The sequence below is a fragment of the Cyclopterus lumpus genome, chromosome 18 (genome assembly GCF_009769545.1).
Source record: "Cyclopterus lumpus isolate fCycLum1 chromosome 18, fCycLum1.pri, whole genome shotgun sequence".
Lineage (NCBI taxonomy): Eukaryota > Metazoa > Chordata > Actinopteri > Perciformes > Cyclopteridae > Cyclopterus > Cyclopterus lumpus.
In genome coordinates this window covers 16,406,213-16,425,893 of record NC_046983.1, presented here as the reverse complement: position 1 = coordinate 16,425,893, position 19,681 = coordinate 16,406,213, and the positions used below count along the sequence as shown (strand labels likewise).

Genomic DNA, 19,681 nt, shown 5'->3' with positions numbered 1-19,681 from the left:
CTATCACCACTAAAGAGGCCAGAGACAGGTGTTGAGAGTTAACGTTTTATGCAGTTGTCCTGCAGCTCTGTAAAACTAATGCACATTAATCTTCATAACATTGAATTATTCGGGAACATTTCATGGCGAACAAAGTGGCGTTGAGCAGCCGCTCAGCAGCATGCTAACAAACTTGACTTCCATGGTCCAAGCTGTCTCTGATGATGCAAGACATGGTTCTGTCATCCATACTTCTGATCTGCAATCACACGCACACAAACAGGACGACAGCACCTGCACCGCTCAGTGAATACGTCTTTAGTTGGCTCAGGGTTATGCTGTGGAGTTGTTGTGGTTTCTGTCCTCACAGGTTCCATGGATCGTGGTTACACCTGTACCTGGCCCTGCTGACACCCACCACTACTATCATTATTATTAGTCACAGTAGTATTATTATAACCAATATCATTTCTGCTTTTGTTATCATTATTATTCTACTATATCCACTACTGTTATTGCTAGACCTGATTGTTCCCATCAATATTCTGCTTACTACTCATTATATGAATAAAATGTTTATGTAACTCTGTAATGTTCATCTGGTCACATGACATCTATTGCTTCTGTCCTCCTCTGTTGAGGGGGGTACATAGAGCATCATAGTTTGAAGCCACTGACCAAGCTGTTGGAAGTGAGTGTTGGTAAAAGGGGTCGCACAATTTATAGTTTCTTTCAGCTCATTGTTTTTGTTGGCAAGTTTTCCTGCTAACAAGTTTTCGACCTTTGCAAATTAAAAATAGTTATAGTACATAATATATGTAGTTAATACATCTAAATGTCAAGGACTGCATTTTTTCATCTACGTAACATTTTCAGAAATCAGGCACATGTGTGTCTAAAGCTGGTCCTGGGTCCTGACCCCTTGCCCCTGCTTCCTGCATCCAGCCTCTGGCCTAGACCTGGCCTGTTTTCCCAATGGTCCTGCCTCCTTCTCTGGGCCTCCTGCCTCAAAGGCCCGGCCTCATTGGTCTGGCCTCCTTCGTGATGCCTCGTGCCTGGTGGGCCGGTCTCCTGTCTCCGTGGCCCTGCTGATGCCCCCCACCCCTCTTCCTGCTTCTGTTTCATGGATTGTGGAGGTCTGGATCGTGGTCCATGCCTACATTATTCATACATTGTCATATTCATGTAATGTGTTTATGTAACTCTGTAACTCTGTTCATCTGGTCACATGACATCTATTCATCTGTCCATCCAGGGAGAGGGATCCTCCTCTGTTGCTCTCCTGAAGGTTTCTTCACTTTTTTCCCTGTCAAAGGTTATTTTTGGGGAGTTTTTCCTGATCCGATGTGAGGTCAAAGGTCAGGGATGTCGTATGTGTACAGATTGTAAAGCCCTCTGAGGGGAGGTTGTAATTTGTGATTTTGATCTATACAAAATAAACTGAATTGAACGCTATCTGCTGTGTCTGTGTAGTGGGAGTGAACCAAAATGGTAACAATGTAGACTTGTGCAGAATCGAGTAATAATTCTCAGACGTCATTCCCACAGTTAAATCCTTGTAGGCCCTATGGTGAAGCATAAACACACACACACCTTGATCCAATGCAAGGCATACTTGAAACTGTTTAATGGGATGTTGCACCCCAATAATGAGGGAGCCAACTATTGACCTCGCAGAACCCCTGAGGGAAAATGACTGTGGTTCAGGGTCACACACACAGTCCCTGTGCCCCTACAGTCAGTGGCAGGCTTGATAACTCACCCTGTTTGCTGGATACACATTCCGACTGGAAGAAACAAGGATCTTTGAATGCCCCGTGCCCCTCGGTGCCACTAGCGCATGAACAAACAATGCTGCAGGCAAATGTATTATTCATGTTCTCGACTCCATAGCGACACATACATTCTGCTCTACCAATATTGAATACATCAATACTTACACATTGAGGGTGATTAATGCATTTGATTTTCATAGAAATGGTGAAATAATGAAAATGTTAATATGATTTAATAGAAAATGACATGTGTAGTTTACAGTCCAAATATCAACATTTAAAATTTAGTGGTGAATTGAATGATTAATCAGGGCCCCAAGGAGCGCCTGAAATATCCTACCATAGAGCTTGAGACTGGTCAAATACCGGTAACGTAAAGTCGCTGTGCTAGCTGTTAGCACATCTCTCTGTAAAAAAACAACCATCAAGTAGCCTATTCAGCCAAGCCATAGTATAAATAGTTTATTGTATTGTATTTTCAAATATGAAAACTCCATAAAGTCCTTCACATACTCTGGTTTTATGTGTGAGATAGATGTATGTCAATTCATCAAAATCTTGGCTCAACACTGCTGTATACTCATGGTTTTCATGAATAACTAATTGTGTACGGTAATGTGTGAAATATCGACACCTACTGTGTCTGGACCGCTGAGTCAACATCCTGGTGCATTGTTGGCAAACACTGGTGACTTTAACCACACCCGCCTGGTTAAAGCTCTGCCAACTTTTCACCAGTATGTTGACTGCACCACACGGAACAATACAACTCTGAACCTACTGTATGAAATGAATACAATGCCACTGCCCTTCCCCCTTGGCAGGTCTGACATGACCTGGTCCTGTTGATGCCCAAGTATGTTCCTCTGCTGCAGAGACTGCCTGTGACCACCATGACTGTTAGGAGTTGGTCTAGGGGGGCTAATGACACCCTGCACGACTGGGATGTGCTGTGTGGACCACATGGGGAGGACGTCAACAGCATGACATGTGTGTACAGATTGTAAAGCCCTCTGAGGAACATTTGTAATTTGTGATATTGGGCTATACAAAATAAATTGAATTGAATTGAATGACATACTGCATCACAGAATATATCAAGTTCTGTGTTCACACCACCATACCATACCGGACTGTGCGCTGGTTCCCGAACAACAAGCCATGGATCACCAGTGACCTGAAAGCACTCCTTAATAAGAAGAAATCAGCTTTCGAGTCTGGGGACATGGACGAGCTCCGGAGAGTCCAGCGCGACCTGAGGGTGAAACTCAGGGAGTGCAAGGACTCCTACAGGAGGAAGCTGGAGGCCAAAGTCCAGCAGAACAATATGAGGGAGATGTGGACCGGAATGAAGCAAATACCTGGCTTCAAGGTTGGAGGGAGACATGGAGAGGGCTAATGAGCTAAACTGTTTCTTCAATAGGTTTAGTTCACAGCCCTCATCCATCTCCTCCACACAACACACCTCCCAAACACCTCTCCCTCTGTCCCCCCTGGTGAGCTGCACAAAGGCTTCTTCCCCTCTCTGTGACGACTGACCAGGTGAGAACAGCTGGAGAGACTCCACCCAGTCAAAGCTGCAGGACCTGATGGCATCAGCCCCAGGGCCCTAAAGACCTGCCTATCCAGCTGTTGGATGTCCTGCAGCAGCTTTAAAACCTGAGCCTGAGACAGGAAGAAGTCCCGGTGCTGGAGAGGCTGGTCTTGGCTCACCTTTGACCGCAGATGAAATCATCGCTGGACCCTCTGCAATTTGCTTACCTGCCTTGTGTGGGATCGGACGACGCCATCATCTACCTGCGGCAACGAGCTCAGTACTTTAATTAGGTTCCTCTACGAGGAACCTATTGTTTTTTCGAGGAATTATTATTATTCTCTAGCAATGAAAGTGTTTTTGGGGCCTTTATCATATCCCAAACGTTCTTAAATTTGACATCCATATCAGGACTGGCGAAAAATTTGATAATTTGGAGGTCTCGCTTTTGCGTACAAATAATTTTCTCTATAGCGCCCCCTTAAGGTAGAACGCCTGCCGTTTTTGCTCACAATGACCGATTGACTTGAAATTTGGCACACATGTCCACTTGGACCTGCTCTATAAAAAAGTCAACGGTGGCCATAAAATGCGCCTACTTAGATTTTCCGCCATTTTGAATTTTCTCCTAAACGCTTGGTCCGATCTTTAAATTTTCGCCATGAAAATGTAAGTTGTTATAACTCGGCCATACATTATTTAATCTGCTCCATATTTCTCATGTGTCATGACATACTGATAATAATAATAATTTTGAACATTTAACATTTTTATACTCTAGTTATAAACATACTCTATTAAAAAATATGATTTATGCAACTGTATCTGTAGCCCTGTGGTTTATAACTATGCTTTGGAAGCAGGAGACCTGTGTTCATGTCCCAGCTGGGACTAATTTCTTGCATGACTTTTTACATTTAATTTACACCACATGGTCTATACACGTAGACACATGATGCATGTATAAGTTCACATTGTCACAGCACCACCTCCTGGCTCCACTGGACTTCCTCGAATCTGCCCCAAACTTTTAACGCTTGATAAATGTCACAGCCTGAGGATATCGACAAGCCTATTTTCATTCAGTTAAAGCGACACCTACTGGCCAAAGGAAATCAGCCTAAAACGCATCGGATTCACATGTAATTTACATGACGTTACGTGACAAACGTTCAAACGTCAGACCGGCGGGCCTGCGTTCTCGGCCGAGGGAGCCGGCGTCCGGCCAGTACCGCCGACGTGGAAGAGGAACGAGGACCCGCACATCGCTGCTTGCAGCTTTAATTTTAAATGTGATTCTTGATTTTACAGGGAGCCAGTGCAGAGCAGCTAATACAGGAGTCATGTGATCTCTTTTCTTAGTTTTTGTGAGTACACGAGCTGCAGCATTCTGGATCAACTGGAGGGACTTAAGAGACTTATTGAAGCAGCCTGATAATAAGGAGTTGCAGTAATCTAGTCTGGAAGTAACAAACACATTTGACAACAAACACCAAGTTTTGTCGATAAATCCTTATTTTTCTGTGTAGTTGTAATACTTAACGCTTGATTGTTTCCTCTTCGTCTCATGTTTAATTAAAATCATATATTATGTTCATAATAATAAAGCTTATTTATATAACACATATCAAAACGAGCAGCAAAGTGTTTCACAGAGAGAGATAAAAAGAACAAATGATGGCATACAATGCAGATACATGCACATTTTTACATACATATATATTTACATTTATATTTAATACATGAATATATCCGAACGAGGTCTGTAAACTCCAAGTAGCCTACAGATCGGAACTAACAGGAAGTAACTGTTTCTTTGACTTCCTGTGTATCCTTTAAAGGCAGCTGCCCCACATGCTCTCCTCTACTTTCCAGGCGAGAAGCAGTTTCTCGAACAAGCCTATTATGAGATACTAAGTCATAATTATGAGATGCTAAGTTATTATTTCGAGAAAGTTTCACCTTATAAGGACTTTTTGATCAGGATTTGTTGTAACTGTCCTTGGTGGGCCCATGAGGAGCTTTCACCTTTAACTACGACTCAACCAAACTACGCCTTCTCGTCAACCTCTTTTCTGATTGGTCAAATGTGAACCATGTTCTTCTTACTGACTCCTGATAGGCTCAACCCGCACGCGGCCGTTATCACTTTGCGTGTCCAGTCAGCAAGGAGGTCTCACCAGTGGGTCACACGGGAAAATGGCGGGTTGGTGTGTGCGAGCAGTGAGACAGAGCTACTCACTTGTAGCTTCACCTGCGCTAACCAGGTAACACTCGGACACTGGACTTGTTTACTGAACTGTCCCCGTTCTAGCGATGCGGGGCTTGGTTTGGTTGTGAGCTCATGGCGGCTCGGGGAACGGAGTAGTGCAGCCCGGCTAGCAGCCTTAGCTTCCTTACCCGAGCATGGTCCCTAATGTTGACCTTTACGTGAACGACAGGCTGACAGGACGTGCGTGTTAGATGACCCGATACAACTTGACCTAACCAGCGTATTAGTGTAGGTTATGTGTGTGTCATTGTTAGCATGTCATCGCTCGAAGAAGGACGATGAGATAACTTGGCACATGCTAAACGCTACAGAGGGATGTGCCCTCGGTCAGTATGCTAATGTCACTATCATAGCTGTCTGTCATTTGGAGTTGTGTGTGTTGTCAGCTCGTTATTTAATAAGATGATTTAATTACATTAAGTGCATTATACGATTTAGTGTGTCGTCTTCTCTTGAATGGAGAACATGCCAAACCTATTCTTACATCTGATGATTAAACGTTTCGCTTCACATGTAGCTTCACATGTAGCTTCACATGTAGCTTCACATGTAGCTTCACATGTAGCTTCACATGTAGCTTCACATGTAGCTTCTCATGTAGCTTCACATGTAGCTTCTCATGTAGCTTCTCATGTAGCTTCACATGTAGCTTCACATGTAGCTTCACATGTAGCTTCTCATGTAGCTTCACATGGCATTAGCTGAAGCCTCTGTGACTGAAGTTGTCATGTCTCTACAATACTCGGGCCAGAGAAACATTACATATGGTGAAATATGCTTTTCCACTCCTACTTGTGTTTCAAACACAATTCCACTTTTAGGCTGAATACTAAAGTAAGTTGTCATTGAATGACACAATGCACCACATTCTGGGTTAGTATGACTGGCAGTCATCCAGCTGTTCGCAACCAAAATACAACGGCCTCTGGAGAAGAAAGATAATATACGCAGTGCTTACTGATGGGTTCTTCTAAAATCTATTTCGCATCATTTTCACAAACCTTGACTAATTCACTAATTATGTCTTAAGCTATTTTGTTTGTTAAGCCAGTAATCCAAAACTCAAAGTGATTCAATTTACCATCATAGTTGACATCCCTCTCCCTTCCTGCCACACAGAGCATCTCCACGATTGCTCTGCACAGCCACCCAGCAGAAGAATGGCCACGGGTCAGAGGAGGCTGAGAAGTCGGACCAGAGTGCAGCAGAGGCACTCCTAATGGAGGAGAAGACCAAGCTGGAGGACCAGCTGAAGGACATGACAGTGAGTACATCCCCATCAGACTGGTGTTATCTTATCTTGTACGTCGATAATTACTGCATCTCTTTTTACTGCATCCTTCAGAAATGACAATAGTCTGGAGATTTTTTCTTATTTTGTTAAGTGACCCCTATAATTTTACCTGGCACCTACTTTAAGGTGGACTAAAAACCTAAAGAGTGACACATTCATCTCACTGAAATACACGCTTCCTATGAAAAATGTGTAATCACTGGTAGATCCCAAACATTCTAATTATTTTCTGTCATTTCCAGTGAAAAGGTTCTTTGAGTGATGTTTTATATCTGCAATATTCGCTATGATTATTGAAAAATATGACATTAGTCTGTAATACAATGAGTTAGTTACAGCCTTAGTTTAAACATGGTTTGACCACTGGACATAGGATTCCCTATGTAATGTTTGAACTTAACTAACAATAGATCAAATTGAAGGTCTTACAATAATATGTTGTATCAAATGGTATTTGTGAATGGAGGACATGTTTACAACATTGTTACATTTTCATCACTTAAAATTAAAATGCTTAATGGTAATTAAGTACATATTATTCCTGAGCCTCTTTACATAATGACTGGTTTGCTTACTTTTTCTACCATGTTTTCAGGAAAAGTACAAGCGGGCGTTAGCGGACACAGAGAACCTCAGGACAAGGACACAGAAGATGATAGAAGATGCTAAATTATATGGTAAAGACTCCATTTTAGCGCTGCCAGTTTTCAATATTTCAACAGGATGGATGAATCCTGCAGAAAAGTTTTATATTTATTCTGCAGTTGCATGTTCTAGCCTTTAGATGTCACTGGGAACAAGGGCAGCGTTAGCTTTTGTTGATTAAACTGTATATTTGTGGTGAAATGGTTTGCTTTCAATTTAGTTTACTTAAAACTTGTATTTGCAATGTTTACATACAATAATGCACTTTATTTAGATTTCCATCACAAGCTTATTCAATCTTTTTTTCTAATTTGAGTGTACATATATGCCTTACTATTTTTATATACCTGTTATAGGCTTTAAAGTGAGACTATAACTTTCAGGGGTTTCTTTGTAGCTTTCAGATACTGGAGGCACTCTAATTGTACTGTAGGTATTGTAAATATCAGATAGCAACTTGTCAGTAGTTTTGCAAGTGGAAAATGTACATTCTATTTTATTGATTTTTAATTCTCCATTTGAAAAGCTGAGATGAGGGCCAATATTTTTGCTTCTATAGCCTTAAGTGGTCTGTAATGACCGCCGGCTACTGTTGCTAAACTTGTTTTGTCCTGTTTAATTCACTGTTTTCTGTCAGTGCCCCTGCTACGCTGCCTTTTTTAGCGTATCAAAACTATAACAAAAAGTAAACGCTACGTACCACACCAGGAGATAAGTTGGGAGATTGAAAGCATGTTGAATGTTCTAACTTCCTTCCATCACTAGGGATCCAGGGCTTCTGTAAGGACCTGCTGGAGGTGGCTGACATCTTGGAAAAGGCCACAGACAGTGTGCCCAAGGAGGAGGTGACGACCCAGAACCCTCACCTGAAGAACCTGTACGACGGGCTGGTGATGACAGAGGTCCAGATCCAGAAGGTCTTCACCAAGCATGGCCTGGTCAAACTCAACCCTGATGGCCAGAAGTTTGACCCCTACGAGCATGAGGCGCTCTTTCACGCCCCCGTGGAGGGCAAGGACCCTGGCACTGTAGCCATTGTAACCAAAGTGGGCTACAAGCTTCACGGCCGCACCCTTAGGCCAGCATTGGTGGGTGTGGCCAAAGCCCCCTAGAAAGGGGGATGTGGGATTTGCTTTGTTGCCCGAGTGTCTGATGACCTCAGGTACAACAGACTGGTTGAGGGTCCAAGAGACGGGAACCCAACTGAGCTGGACTTTGTATCTGGACCGCCATCTTTTAGCAGGAACATTTACTAATGCACTTTGTCTGGCACAGGATAGTCATTCAGTTTGTCAGCCTCACCAGATCACAGATGGAGGCTTTACGTCTCCTACAAACATCCAGCCTAACTCTAATTGTAAGGCAGTAGTACTGATTCTGTAAACTGTAAATATCATTCCAGACTTTAGTTTAAATCCCTAATAATCCTGAACCTGACAATGTCCTTGTTTGTGAGTTTTAAATGAATTCTGTCAATAAAGCGAGGCGCAGGAGGCTACTTGAGGATCTGAATACTTTGTCTTGAGTTGGTAAAAACACCCTCCCCTTGTTCATTGGATGTGATCGGGCTCTGGTAAGTCAGCCTCAGTCATTGTGACGTTCTTAAACAACAATTTAAGGTAACTGCTTTTAATTATTTAATAGCATTAGAATAAACTGATCAACTTTGGCATCTTCGTTTAGTCCTTCTTTTACATATCCTGAAATGAAAGGTTTTCAAACTGTAAGCCACGAAGTGAGACATGAGGGGAAGGCCGGCTATTCAACAGGGTCACCCTCAAGGAAACAGAACTAGAATTATAAAGTCTTTGCCTTTTTAATACATCTCCATTCATACAATGACAACATGTGCAATAACAAAAATAATGGGACAGCAAAAAGGCTCAAGTATCAGACCGGTAATGAGATTAAACCGCATGCCATCACTATCAACCCTTCCAAAAGGCTTCTCTGTATTCCAAAATCAGTTTTCATTACAAAATCTATCAACTTTTCATGACACAAAATACTCTACATTTCACAGGTTGTAGTCTGTTTCCACTTTATCTTACAAAAAGATCTACACTTGGTGAAAGGCCCCTGACGAATAATATTGCCCCCATGGAAAAAATATAATCAAATTGTTTTCCTTTGAGACATTTACACCAAACAACCATTTTGGAACAATAAGGAACATTTGGTTGCACATGCAGCGCGACTCCATTTTAAAAAAGTTGTCTGAAGGAATTACCAAAAGTGGACATTCAAAGAGGAACGCTCAGTTCTACATGGAGGCTGTTTGCTGTAAGGTTGGATACGAGCCTTCTGGTTTCAGAAACATGTATCATATCAAAACCAATATGGACAATATGATGATACTCAGCCTGGCCTGTTGCTCAATCAGCATCTTCAATGAACTAACTCCCATTAGACCTAGTTCATCATTTGCCGTGGAGATGTAGGAGAGATGGCCAAACTGATTGGCCACTAAGGTAACAACACAAGCTGAATTCATTGAAAATCATTCGGATGAAGAGGTTCCATTCATTAAATAAGGCGTGGAATATTACCAGTGTTCCCCCTCTTCTCGAGCTCTTTTCCAGGGCTTTGTCAGTGAAGCTGTCACGACGAGTAGGGAATGCACCAAACCTGTTCCCATCTTTGAAGTCTGATGCTAGAACTTCTCAAAACTATCTCTTCGCTTAGAAATGTTGACAAATGTGTTCAAAGTTAGTCGAGTTTGCTGGTATTATTAACCGGACTCATCACACGCGGTTACACGTTTCATGCTTTTTGGGCTCCATTGACATGAAGAATGCAGCAAAGTAGCACGTTGCATTAGCCGGTATGAGCCGAGTGTGAATCACATTCAGTTGACTCGGAGTCAACTCCTGTGCAATGCTACCCGTGTTGGGGAGCTCAGTCGAGTAACTCAGCTATATAAAGATGTTGACATTATTTTCTAGGACATTTGACTTTTTCTCTAATTTTTCACGTTTTCAATGAGAGGAAAACAGTTTTCCAGGTTTTCCAGGAAACGTGGGAAGTGATTTAGTATTTTTCTTATTTACAACAAACCCCACAAACAGACAGTCAGTCCACATCTTAATCCTTCCAACTGTCCATTGATTCATACAGAAGCTGTGCATCTTCTGAAGAATGATTCATGGATATAAACATATATAATGTCACAGGCTCATGAATCTCCTAAAACAGCTGGACTGCAGTCTTTAGGAAACGTTACTCAAACAGGAGTAAATAGTGCACTTTGACAGTGTGTGTGCACGTGTGCCTCATTGGTGCACACATAAGCTATATCAGGCTTTGGATACAAACACAATATTTGATAGAAAATCAACTCATTGTTGATTTGAGTCTTTACATGGGATTTGTTGACAGTAAAAGAAATAGAAAATGTCCTGTATCCTTTAAATAACTAACTAATATAATGATGCATATGGGTTAGCAAAATGAGGGACTGCGGTTTTGGTTCTGCCTTCAACACAAAGTGACGTAACCTTTGAACAAGTGGTGATAGGGAGGTGGGCCACAGCTGGCCTGACAGGTGGGTGGAACACTGCCAACTAAGAGTTAACTTAAGGCCACCTTAAGTTAAACGGTCGTACTTAAGATATGACGCCAAGTTTCCAGGGGCTTTAAAAGTGAAATACAATAAAGCAGTCAATGTATACTTCTTTGCCATCAACACATAACACATACATATTAATGATAAGGATCCTTATAATTGTATTATTAAAAGCCACAGTAACCCCTCCAAAATCAAAAACACATATTTTGGTTGACCTTGTTGCAAACGGCTCATGATTTCTGCAAAGAGACATCGTTGTTGACTTTTTCAACTTTATGTTGCTGTTGCTTTGAGCACAATAAGCAGAGTTCCATCTAGTCTCGTTAAATTGGAGAAGTCACATATCTATCTAGCAGATATCGGCAACATTAAGCAACTTGCACCAAAACTAGATTGATAAATAACATGAAAGGTAAGAGGATTAAATATGGATTTTAGATGTTGTGGTGAACTGCCCTTTAAAGATGTTGTTTTAAAGTGGAACAACACACTTGTCAGCTCTTCAGTGAACAGTTTGTTTAATGACAACAGTCTCTGAATAACCTTTTAATATTCTTTGGCATTTATTTACATACAGTTCTTGTTGCTTATTGGCTCACATGTGTACCAATACTGAGATTATATATATATATATATATATAGTGTCTAACTCTGTCAACCTTTATCTGTCGGACCCAGATATAATGTGCCTTCAGTAGCCAGTGCTCAGTACAAAGAGTGCTAGATGACTATTGAACCATGGTGCTCTTTTTCCTTCACTTGTAGGCAGTAAGAAGGAAAAATGTTAGACAAAATGAGAGTTTACTGAAGATGGAGGAGAACAATGTTTAAAAGGTTCGAAGATGTGAAAAGCAAGCAGTCCAGCTTTAACTGATGAAACAGCTGACACAGTTGATCATTTAGAAGATCCTGAAGAAGAGATCCTGAAGAACATCTAAAACCACAACGGTGACGATGTGTCATGATTCATTCTCATTTACGATCCTTTCAGGTGCAAGTGGCTTTTGCCCAGTCAGTGTTTAAATCTAAAATCATCAATGAACCTGTTGCATTAACACCAACATTTCCTTGTTAGCATTGTAGTTCTCATGTATGTAGTAACATTGTGGACATAAAGTCATTTGAACCCACAGAGTTGATTTGCCACCCGGTCCCTTTCCAAATGTAAAAATATAGGTTAGTTTTTGTTCCTAAACATGGTATGAAAATAAACCCTTTTTTCATCCTCTTTCTTTGCAATGTACATATTCACAAGGTCACCTTTGAAAAAAGCCAGTAGTTTTGTCCCGCCCACGGAGCTTATAGCAAATCAGCTATCAGCAATGATCAACGTATGACTTCCTGCTCGGAGACGGGTCGCTAGGAGGCGTCTCGGGATATCCAGCCGCTTTCCGTGAGGAAGGTGAGAATGCGCTTCTTGAGGACCTTGTCCAGGTAGCTGGGCAGCCGGCTCTTGGCCGGGATGCCTTGCCTTTTCTGCAGGTGATCTTTGATGATGATGGTTTTGACAGTCAGGTATCGTGCTGGGCTGAGGTTCAGAGAGTTGCACAGCACCTTCTCCCTGTCAGACAGCAGCTCAAAGCCCGCCAAATTCTCAATGGCGGAAAACTCACCATCTTTGCCCTCTTCTTTGATCCCACTTCCAACCCCCAACCCTCCAGCAAGGCCTCCTCCTCCTCCTCCAGCTCCACCCCCAAGTCCCATACCAGAGCCGAGCCCGCCTCCTCCTGCGCTGCCCCGCTTGGAGGCGACCACACTTTTGTTCTCCTTGCGTTTCTCCCTCTTGTGGCGCGCCGATTCATATTCAGCCGACTCTTCCAGGCGGGTGATGCCGTTGCGGCGAAAGCGCTGCAGCTCCCGTACCTTGGCCCTCAGTACGCGCTCTTTATGGATGTTCTCAAAGAAGTCTTCAAACTCCCGATGGGCCATGAACTGGCAGAGCCCCCGCAGTCTGACCCGTTGCTCCTTCTCTTCCTTGGTGATCTTTCTTTTGGGCGTACTGGGAACAGAACCTGGTCCTGCTGCTGTAGTGGAACCTGATCCAATTGTGCCACCGGCAGCTCCTGCCCCCCCCACACCACTAGCAGTGCCTATGACTCCAGGCACTCCTGGCTTCTCTTTCTCCTTGTCCTTCTTGTCTCGGCCCAGGAACACAGGCACCAGGTTGTAGTCTCGGGCGATGTTCTTACGCCGCTGGCGCTCTCTGAGCTTCCGCACATACATGTCCACATGGGCACGTTTCATTTCAATTTCCACATCCTCGTCGTCGTAGTTCACAGACAGCCCGCTGATGAGCTTCTCCGCGTCCTGGTCATATTCAATCTCATAGTCGTCACGTAGCGGCATGTAGCCCAGCTGCTGCTGCTCGGCCAGGCTGATATCCAGCGGAGGGAGCGGGGTGGTGAGGCTCGGCGACAGGGGCCCTCCGCTCGGGCAGGTGTGGTCCGTCACTCGGTTGGGAATGCTGTCGGGGATGCAGGCTTTACCCAGGTTTCCGTGGATGTACATGGTGACGTAGTGCTCCATGACTTCCTGAGGAGTTCGGGATGCTCCAACGTGAGCGGCCATGTCCTCCTGAAAGAAAGCAGACAGGAAGTTGTTCATAACGAGCTTTGTGGAAGAAATACAAAGGAATGCTCTTATATTCAATTCAGTTTATTTTATATAGCCCAATATCACAAATTAAAAATTAGCCTCAGGACCGGCACCTTATTTATGTTCATTATTTTTGTTAACATGTTATTTTAACCCTGAAAATGTTGTTTCAGGAGATACCGATGTGACAGAGTATTCAGTTGAAACACGTCCTATTCATTTGAATGTAACCTCGAACCGTTCAGCTAGTGCACAGCATACACGTCAACATATGTGGAAGATAAGTTTACAACTATAAATTATTTGACTTTTCAATGGTAAAACTTTAAGGTAAACTATTATTTTAACTTTTGGAATGTTGTTGTAAATACTTTTGATATTTATCCATCCATCCATTATCAGCTCTTATCCGGGGTCGGGTCGCGGTGGCAGCAGGTTCAGCAGGCCGACCCAGGCCTCCCTCTCACCCGCAGCACTTTCCAGCTCATTCTGGGGGATCCCGAGGCGTTCCAAGGCCAGCCGGGAGATATAATCCCTCCAGCGTGTCCTCGGTCTTCCCCGGGGCCTCCTACCAGCTGGACGTGCCCGGAAAACCTCTAATGGGAGGCGTCCAGGAGGCATCCTGACTAGATGAACCACCTCAGCTGACTCCTTTGGACACGAAGGAGCAGCGACTCGACTCCGAGCTCCCCCCTGATGACCGAGCTCCTTACCCTATCTCTAAGGCTGAGCCCGGCCACCCTACGGAGGAAGCTCATTTCGGCCGCTTGTATCCGAGATCTCGTTCTTTCGGTCACGACCCAGAGTTCGTGACCATAGGTGAGGGTTGGAACGTAGACCGACCAGTAAATGGAGAGCTTTGCCTTCCGGCTCAGCTCCTCTTCACTAAGACGGACCGGTACAGCGCCTGTTTTACTGCTGCAGCCGCACCGATCCGCCTGTCGATCTCCCGCTCCACCTTACCCTCACTCGTGAACAAGACCCAGAGATACTTGAACTCCTTCGCTTGGGGTAGGCAGTTTGCCACTTTTAATATTTAGCATATTTTAATTTGCAATAATGCACACCTGGAATTAAAACCATTTAGCTAAATGTTAATGTTTTATTAGTTATGTAGTTACATTTGGAGCTTTTTAGTACATTTGCTGTGAGCTTGCAAGTGAACTTAAGTAAACTCAACTAAATGATGCATGACAGTTGACTTTGGTTAAATGGTGCTCTGCTTTCAAGGAAATCCAATTTAGTGAGTGCAATATTACATAGTTATTTCCCTGTTCTGTAATTGGACACCAGTGAAGTAAAGCATTAGCCTTCAGACATTGACAATGTCTCTCAAACTATTTGAACTAATAAGAAATAACAGATTCATCAAAAATCTAAATATGTTTTAGTTGCAACCCTGAACCTGATAGGAGGCTGACTCGTGATATAAGTCATGCATTTATTAATAAAGTGATATTTACTTGGTGTGTATAAAAAGCAGGGTTACACTCCATTGGAGCAAAAGAGTACAACTACACGCTACCTGTTTAGTGGACTTCCTTTAAGCATGTTTGTTACTACAAGTTATTTCTTTCTAATCTCATCTCTTACATTCCTCCTGGTGTGGATGGACTTGAAAAGCATTTCCTGTTTGATGATACAGATCTATCTAAACACGTTAGGTGAAGTCAGTACTCTGTATTCTGGAGGCAGTTTGAAGCTCCCATCCTCAATGTGACATGAGAACGTCTGGAGCCTTTAATGACACATGTAACATGTTACATGTTATATGTTACATGTAACTTCTAACATGTTACTTGTAACATATAACATACACCATGTAACATATAGCATGTAACATATAACATACACCATGTAACATCTAACATGTTACATATAGCATGTAACATATAACATGTTACATATAACATGTTACATGTTACATGTAACATATACCACGTTCCATTTAACATATACCATGTTACTTGTGACTTCTAACATGTTACTTGTAACATATAACATGTTACATGTAACATATAACATGTACCTTCTAACATGTTACTTGTAACATATAACATGTTACATATAACATGTAACTTCTAACATGTTACTTGTGACATATAACATGTAACTTCTAACATGTTACATATAACATCTAACATGTTACTTGTGACTTCTAACATGTTATTTGTAACTTCTAACAAATAACTTGTAACATATAACATGTAACTTCTAACACATAACATGTTACTTGTAACATATAACATGTAACTTCTAACATGTTACTTGTCACATATAATGTTACTTGTAACTTCTAACATGTTACTTGTAACATATAATATGTTACTTGTAACATGTTACATATAACATCTAACATGTTACTTGTGACTTCTAACATGTTATTTGTAACTTCTAACATATAACATGTTACTTGTAACATATAACATGTAACTTCTAACATGTTACTTGTAACATGTTACTTTTAACTTCTAACATGTTACTTGTAACATATAATATGTTACATGTAACATATAACATGTTACATATAACATGTAACTTCTAACATGTTACTTGTAACATAATATGTTACTTGTAACATATAGTATGTTACTTGTAACTTCTAACATGTTACTTGTTACATGTTACATATAACATGTAACTTCTAACATGTTACATATAACATCTAACATGTTACTTGTGACTTCTAACATGTTATTTGTAACTTCTAACATATAACATGTTACTTGTAACATATAACATGTAACTTCTAACATGTTACTTGTAACATGTTACTTTTAACTTCTAACATGTTACTTGTAACATATAATATGTTACATGTAACATATAACATGTTACATATAACATGTAACTTCTAACATGTTACTTGTAACATAATATGTTACTTGTAACATATAGTATGTTACTTGTAACTTCTAACATGTTACTTGTTACATATAACATGTAACTTCTAACATGTTACATATAACATATAACATGTTACTTGTGACTTCTAACATGTTACTTGTCCACTCAGTCGTCCAACAGGACGAACAGAACATGGGTCGTGGATCAAAGGTCATGACCGTCACCCTAACATCAGCCCGTTGACCCTCAACCAGTCACGTGGACTTTGAACACAACTCTTGAGTAACTTAAAGAGGGATGTACCCAGTTTCCAAATCCATATTGCTCGATAGCATCGAGCAGCGACTGCTCTTCCCTGCTGGTCCATCCTCCCGCTGCCTCGGGACCCCAGAGGGAGAACCGGCCGCCGTCGACCTGCTGGTAGCCGTGCCATCTCCGGTGATTTCCGATTTCTGCGCCGGCCGAGAAGCACTCCGGACACAGTTCGATATCGGGGCAGTCAGTGCAGCGAAGCCGCAGGTTTGTAACATCTGCGAGGCAGTTAACGCAGTACTTCTTCCCCAGGTCGGCCATGTTGCCTGGCTCCTGCTTCTTGTTGTTGGAGGCAGAACTGCGCGCCTGCGCACAATGAGCTTCGCAGCGCGACCGACTCACATCCTGATTGTTAATATTAATGAGTAGGGCCGGGCGCTGATTGGTTCCCGGTCCCAGTTTCCAGGACAACTGAAACCAAACGAACCGTGTCATTGACTTGGGAAGTGCACGAGCTCTACAGCTATAGAGAAATGTAATAATACTTTTGGGTATTCTTTTTCTATTGAACATGGATAGAGAGACAGACAATGATGGGGTGCTGTCAGCAGATGCCTCCAGTGAGGAGGTTCATGGAAAGGGAAAGGAAGGTGTCCACGCTGAAATGATTGCATCAGATCATGATGAAGAAAACTCTAAAAGCCCTAGAGGGGCCCGTGTTGAAGAAGAGGCCACTTGTGAACCAGAAGAGAACCGTGGAAATGTTGATTTCATCAACACAAGTGAAGATTTGGATGTGAAGAAGAATGAAGTCAACGACCCGCCAATATCCAACGATGGGCGTATTGTTTTTGAAATCAACAGCATTGATGGCGATGGACCTCCCAGACTGCATCTCGAGAACACCAGTCCACCACAGGAGGAAGACGAGGCTGAAGAAGACAAATCCACTGCTGCTCCTGCAGACGAAGGAGAGGTCGGCCTCCTCCAGGAGCTGTGTGTGCACAGAAATGAAGCCCTCAGGCAGCGCCGTCTGCTGCAGATGAAGCTGGCAGTGCTCTTCCGTAAGAAGGCCGGGGACGACGCCCACCTGGACCGAGCCGTACCGGTGTCAGAGCAGCTGCAGCAGTATGAAAAGTACATTAACATGCTGACTGACCTGAAGCAGCAGCTCGGCGCTGATTCAGAGTCGGCTCAGCAGCAGGCAGAGGGGCAGAGGTCAAAGGCCCGAGAGAAGCTGGACACGGTCGGTCTGATTTTCAGGCTTTTTTGACATTGTTTGGAAACTTTGCCTGTAGACATCTGATCATTCCCATGGTTAACTAGCATCTATATTTATTATCAACTTTAATTGTTTGTTTGTTTAATTGTTTGATAGAGAAATACTCCAAAAAAATGAATGCATTTTCATATGACCACATTTTCAGAGTTTGAAATGGTCTCTATCCCTCCAGGAAAAATGAGTACAAGGGGTCCACACATGCTGCTCCGCCGTGAGCTGGGTGGAGGTGACGTGCATACTGAACCAGGGAAGGATTTAGGAACAAAGAGTTAATACAATTCAACTGGAAAGAATAAATAGTGTAATCTGAACCCAGTGGACCCGCTTGAGAAATTACAATAGAAACATTCCACAAGAACTTATAATAATAATAATAATAATAATATTACTATTATTATTGCATAAATGTGATTAGGTGTTCCGGTGTACTGATCAGTGAGCCAAACGGTCTCATCTTCATCCTCAGGTGGAAGATGAATGGCGAGCATTGGTGGCACAGAAGCAGGAAGTAGCTGTGGCAGCACTGAGCCGGCGCCTGGGTCAACAAGCCGCTCAGGCCGAAGTGGAGGCAACCATGGAAACAGAGACGCTGCTGCAGCAGGAGCTGATCAAGCAGCGCCTCAAGCACATCAAGCTGAGGATCAAGATTCACAGGCTGGAGGCAGAGCTCCATGAGGAGGACCAACATTCCAGAGACCCCCGACATCTCCAGTTTGAGCAGCTGCAGGCGGAGAGGCTGGAGCTGAAAAAATACACCGATAAGAAAAACGAGGTATCTTCAAAGATGCAGAAAAGTATCAGCAGCAGCTTGGAGGTAGGTTGACCAACCAAAAGGTACAGATGGCTTCAACGTCGGTTCTGTAGTTGCTTAATATGAATTCTGGTAATAAGCAATTGAGTGAGCAGTGTGTTTTCTTTTACAGCTCCTTTCAAACGTGAAGGAGAAGCTGTTCTGGAGCCAGATGGAGGTCCAGGCCCAGCGAGAGCAGTTGTCCATGGTGGAGGCCATGGTGGCCAGGAAGAGGGACCTCCTGACCAGGACTAGGCAGGCACGCAACGGCCTGCTGAGAGACAACTTGAGGCTGAAGGAGCATCGTGGGCTGCTGGGGAACAGGATCCTGCTGCGAGACTTTGAGGACACTGTGGACGCCTCCGACCATCTGAAAGAACAACTGGAGGATCTGAAGTGCCGACGAGTTGGGATGGTCTTCAGTTGTGGCAGGTGGAAGAAGAAGACAACTTCATGAATGACTGAATTGACACCTTAAAGTGCGATCAGACTACATCAGGAACATTAACGAGCATCAGACTTATCTCTTGAAGTGTGTTGAACCAGATAACATCCACTGAGATGGGGTCCAGACTGTTGACACATGTCCATGTCATACATCCAGTAAAACAAATGGATCTACACAGTAGTAACAATAGTGTTTGATACATATCGTCAACACTGTTCCAAGAATAAACACAGATACATTGTGCATGTTTTTGATTAATAGTCATTTTTTTCATGTAAAATGTTATTAACAATGTTGATCTATTCGTCACATGTAATTGATGTTTTTATATATGATATGTTAGAACTCATGTGAAATAATAAAAATACAACATCATACTCACAAACAGAGAAGGAAAGCT

At 42.7% G+C, this 19,681-nt stretch overlaps 3 protein-coding genes across 3 annotated transcripts; 2 read left to right on the top strand and 1 right to left on the bottom strand.

Annotated features, from left to right (window-relative positions):
- The first annotated feature begins 5,153 nt into the window (after window positions 1-5,153).
- grpel1 (GrpE-like 1, mitochondrial) lies at window positions 5,154-9,011 on the top strand. Its single transcript, XM_034557646.1, has 4 exons — window positions 5,154-5,555; window positions 6,680-6,824; window positions 7,450-7,531; window positions 8,265-9,011. The coding sequence occupies exons 1-4, from the start codon at window positions 5,488-5,490 to the stop codon at window positions 8,609-8,611; spliced, it is 642 nt and encodes a 213-aa protein (XP_034413537.1). The 5' UTR covers window positions 5,154-5,487; the 3' UTR covers window positions 8,612-9,011.
- Window positions 9,012-11,205: 2,194 nt separating this feature from the next.
- tada2b (transcriptional adaptor 2B) lies at window positions 11,206-17,155 on the bottom strand. The gene is made up of 2 exons (XM_034557397.1): window positions 16,813-17,155; window positions 11,206-13,641 (listed from the first exon to the last, which is right to left on the bottom strand). Exons 1-2 carry the CDS (start codon window positions 17,080-17,082, stop codon window positions 12,427-12,429), a joined length of 1,485 nt encoding a protein of 494 aa, XP_034413288.1. The 5' UTR covers window positions 17,083-17,155; the 3' UTR covers window positions 11,206-12,426.
- Window positions 17,156-17,265: 110 nt separating this feature from the next.
- On the top strand, window positions 17,266-19,681 carry ccdc96 (coiled-coil domain containing 96). The gene is made up of 3 exons (XM_034557398.1): window positions 17,266-18,007; window positions 18,510-18,857; window positions 18,967-19,681. The coding sequence occupies exons 1-3, from the start codon at window positions 17,333-17,335 to the stop codon at window positions 19,288-19,290; spliced, it is 1,347 nt and encodes a 448-aa protein (XP_034413289.1). The 5' UTR covers window positions 17,266-17,332; the 3' UTR covers window positions 19,291-19,681.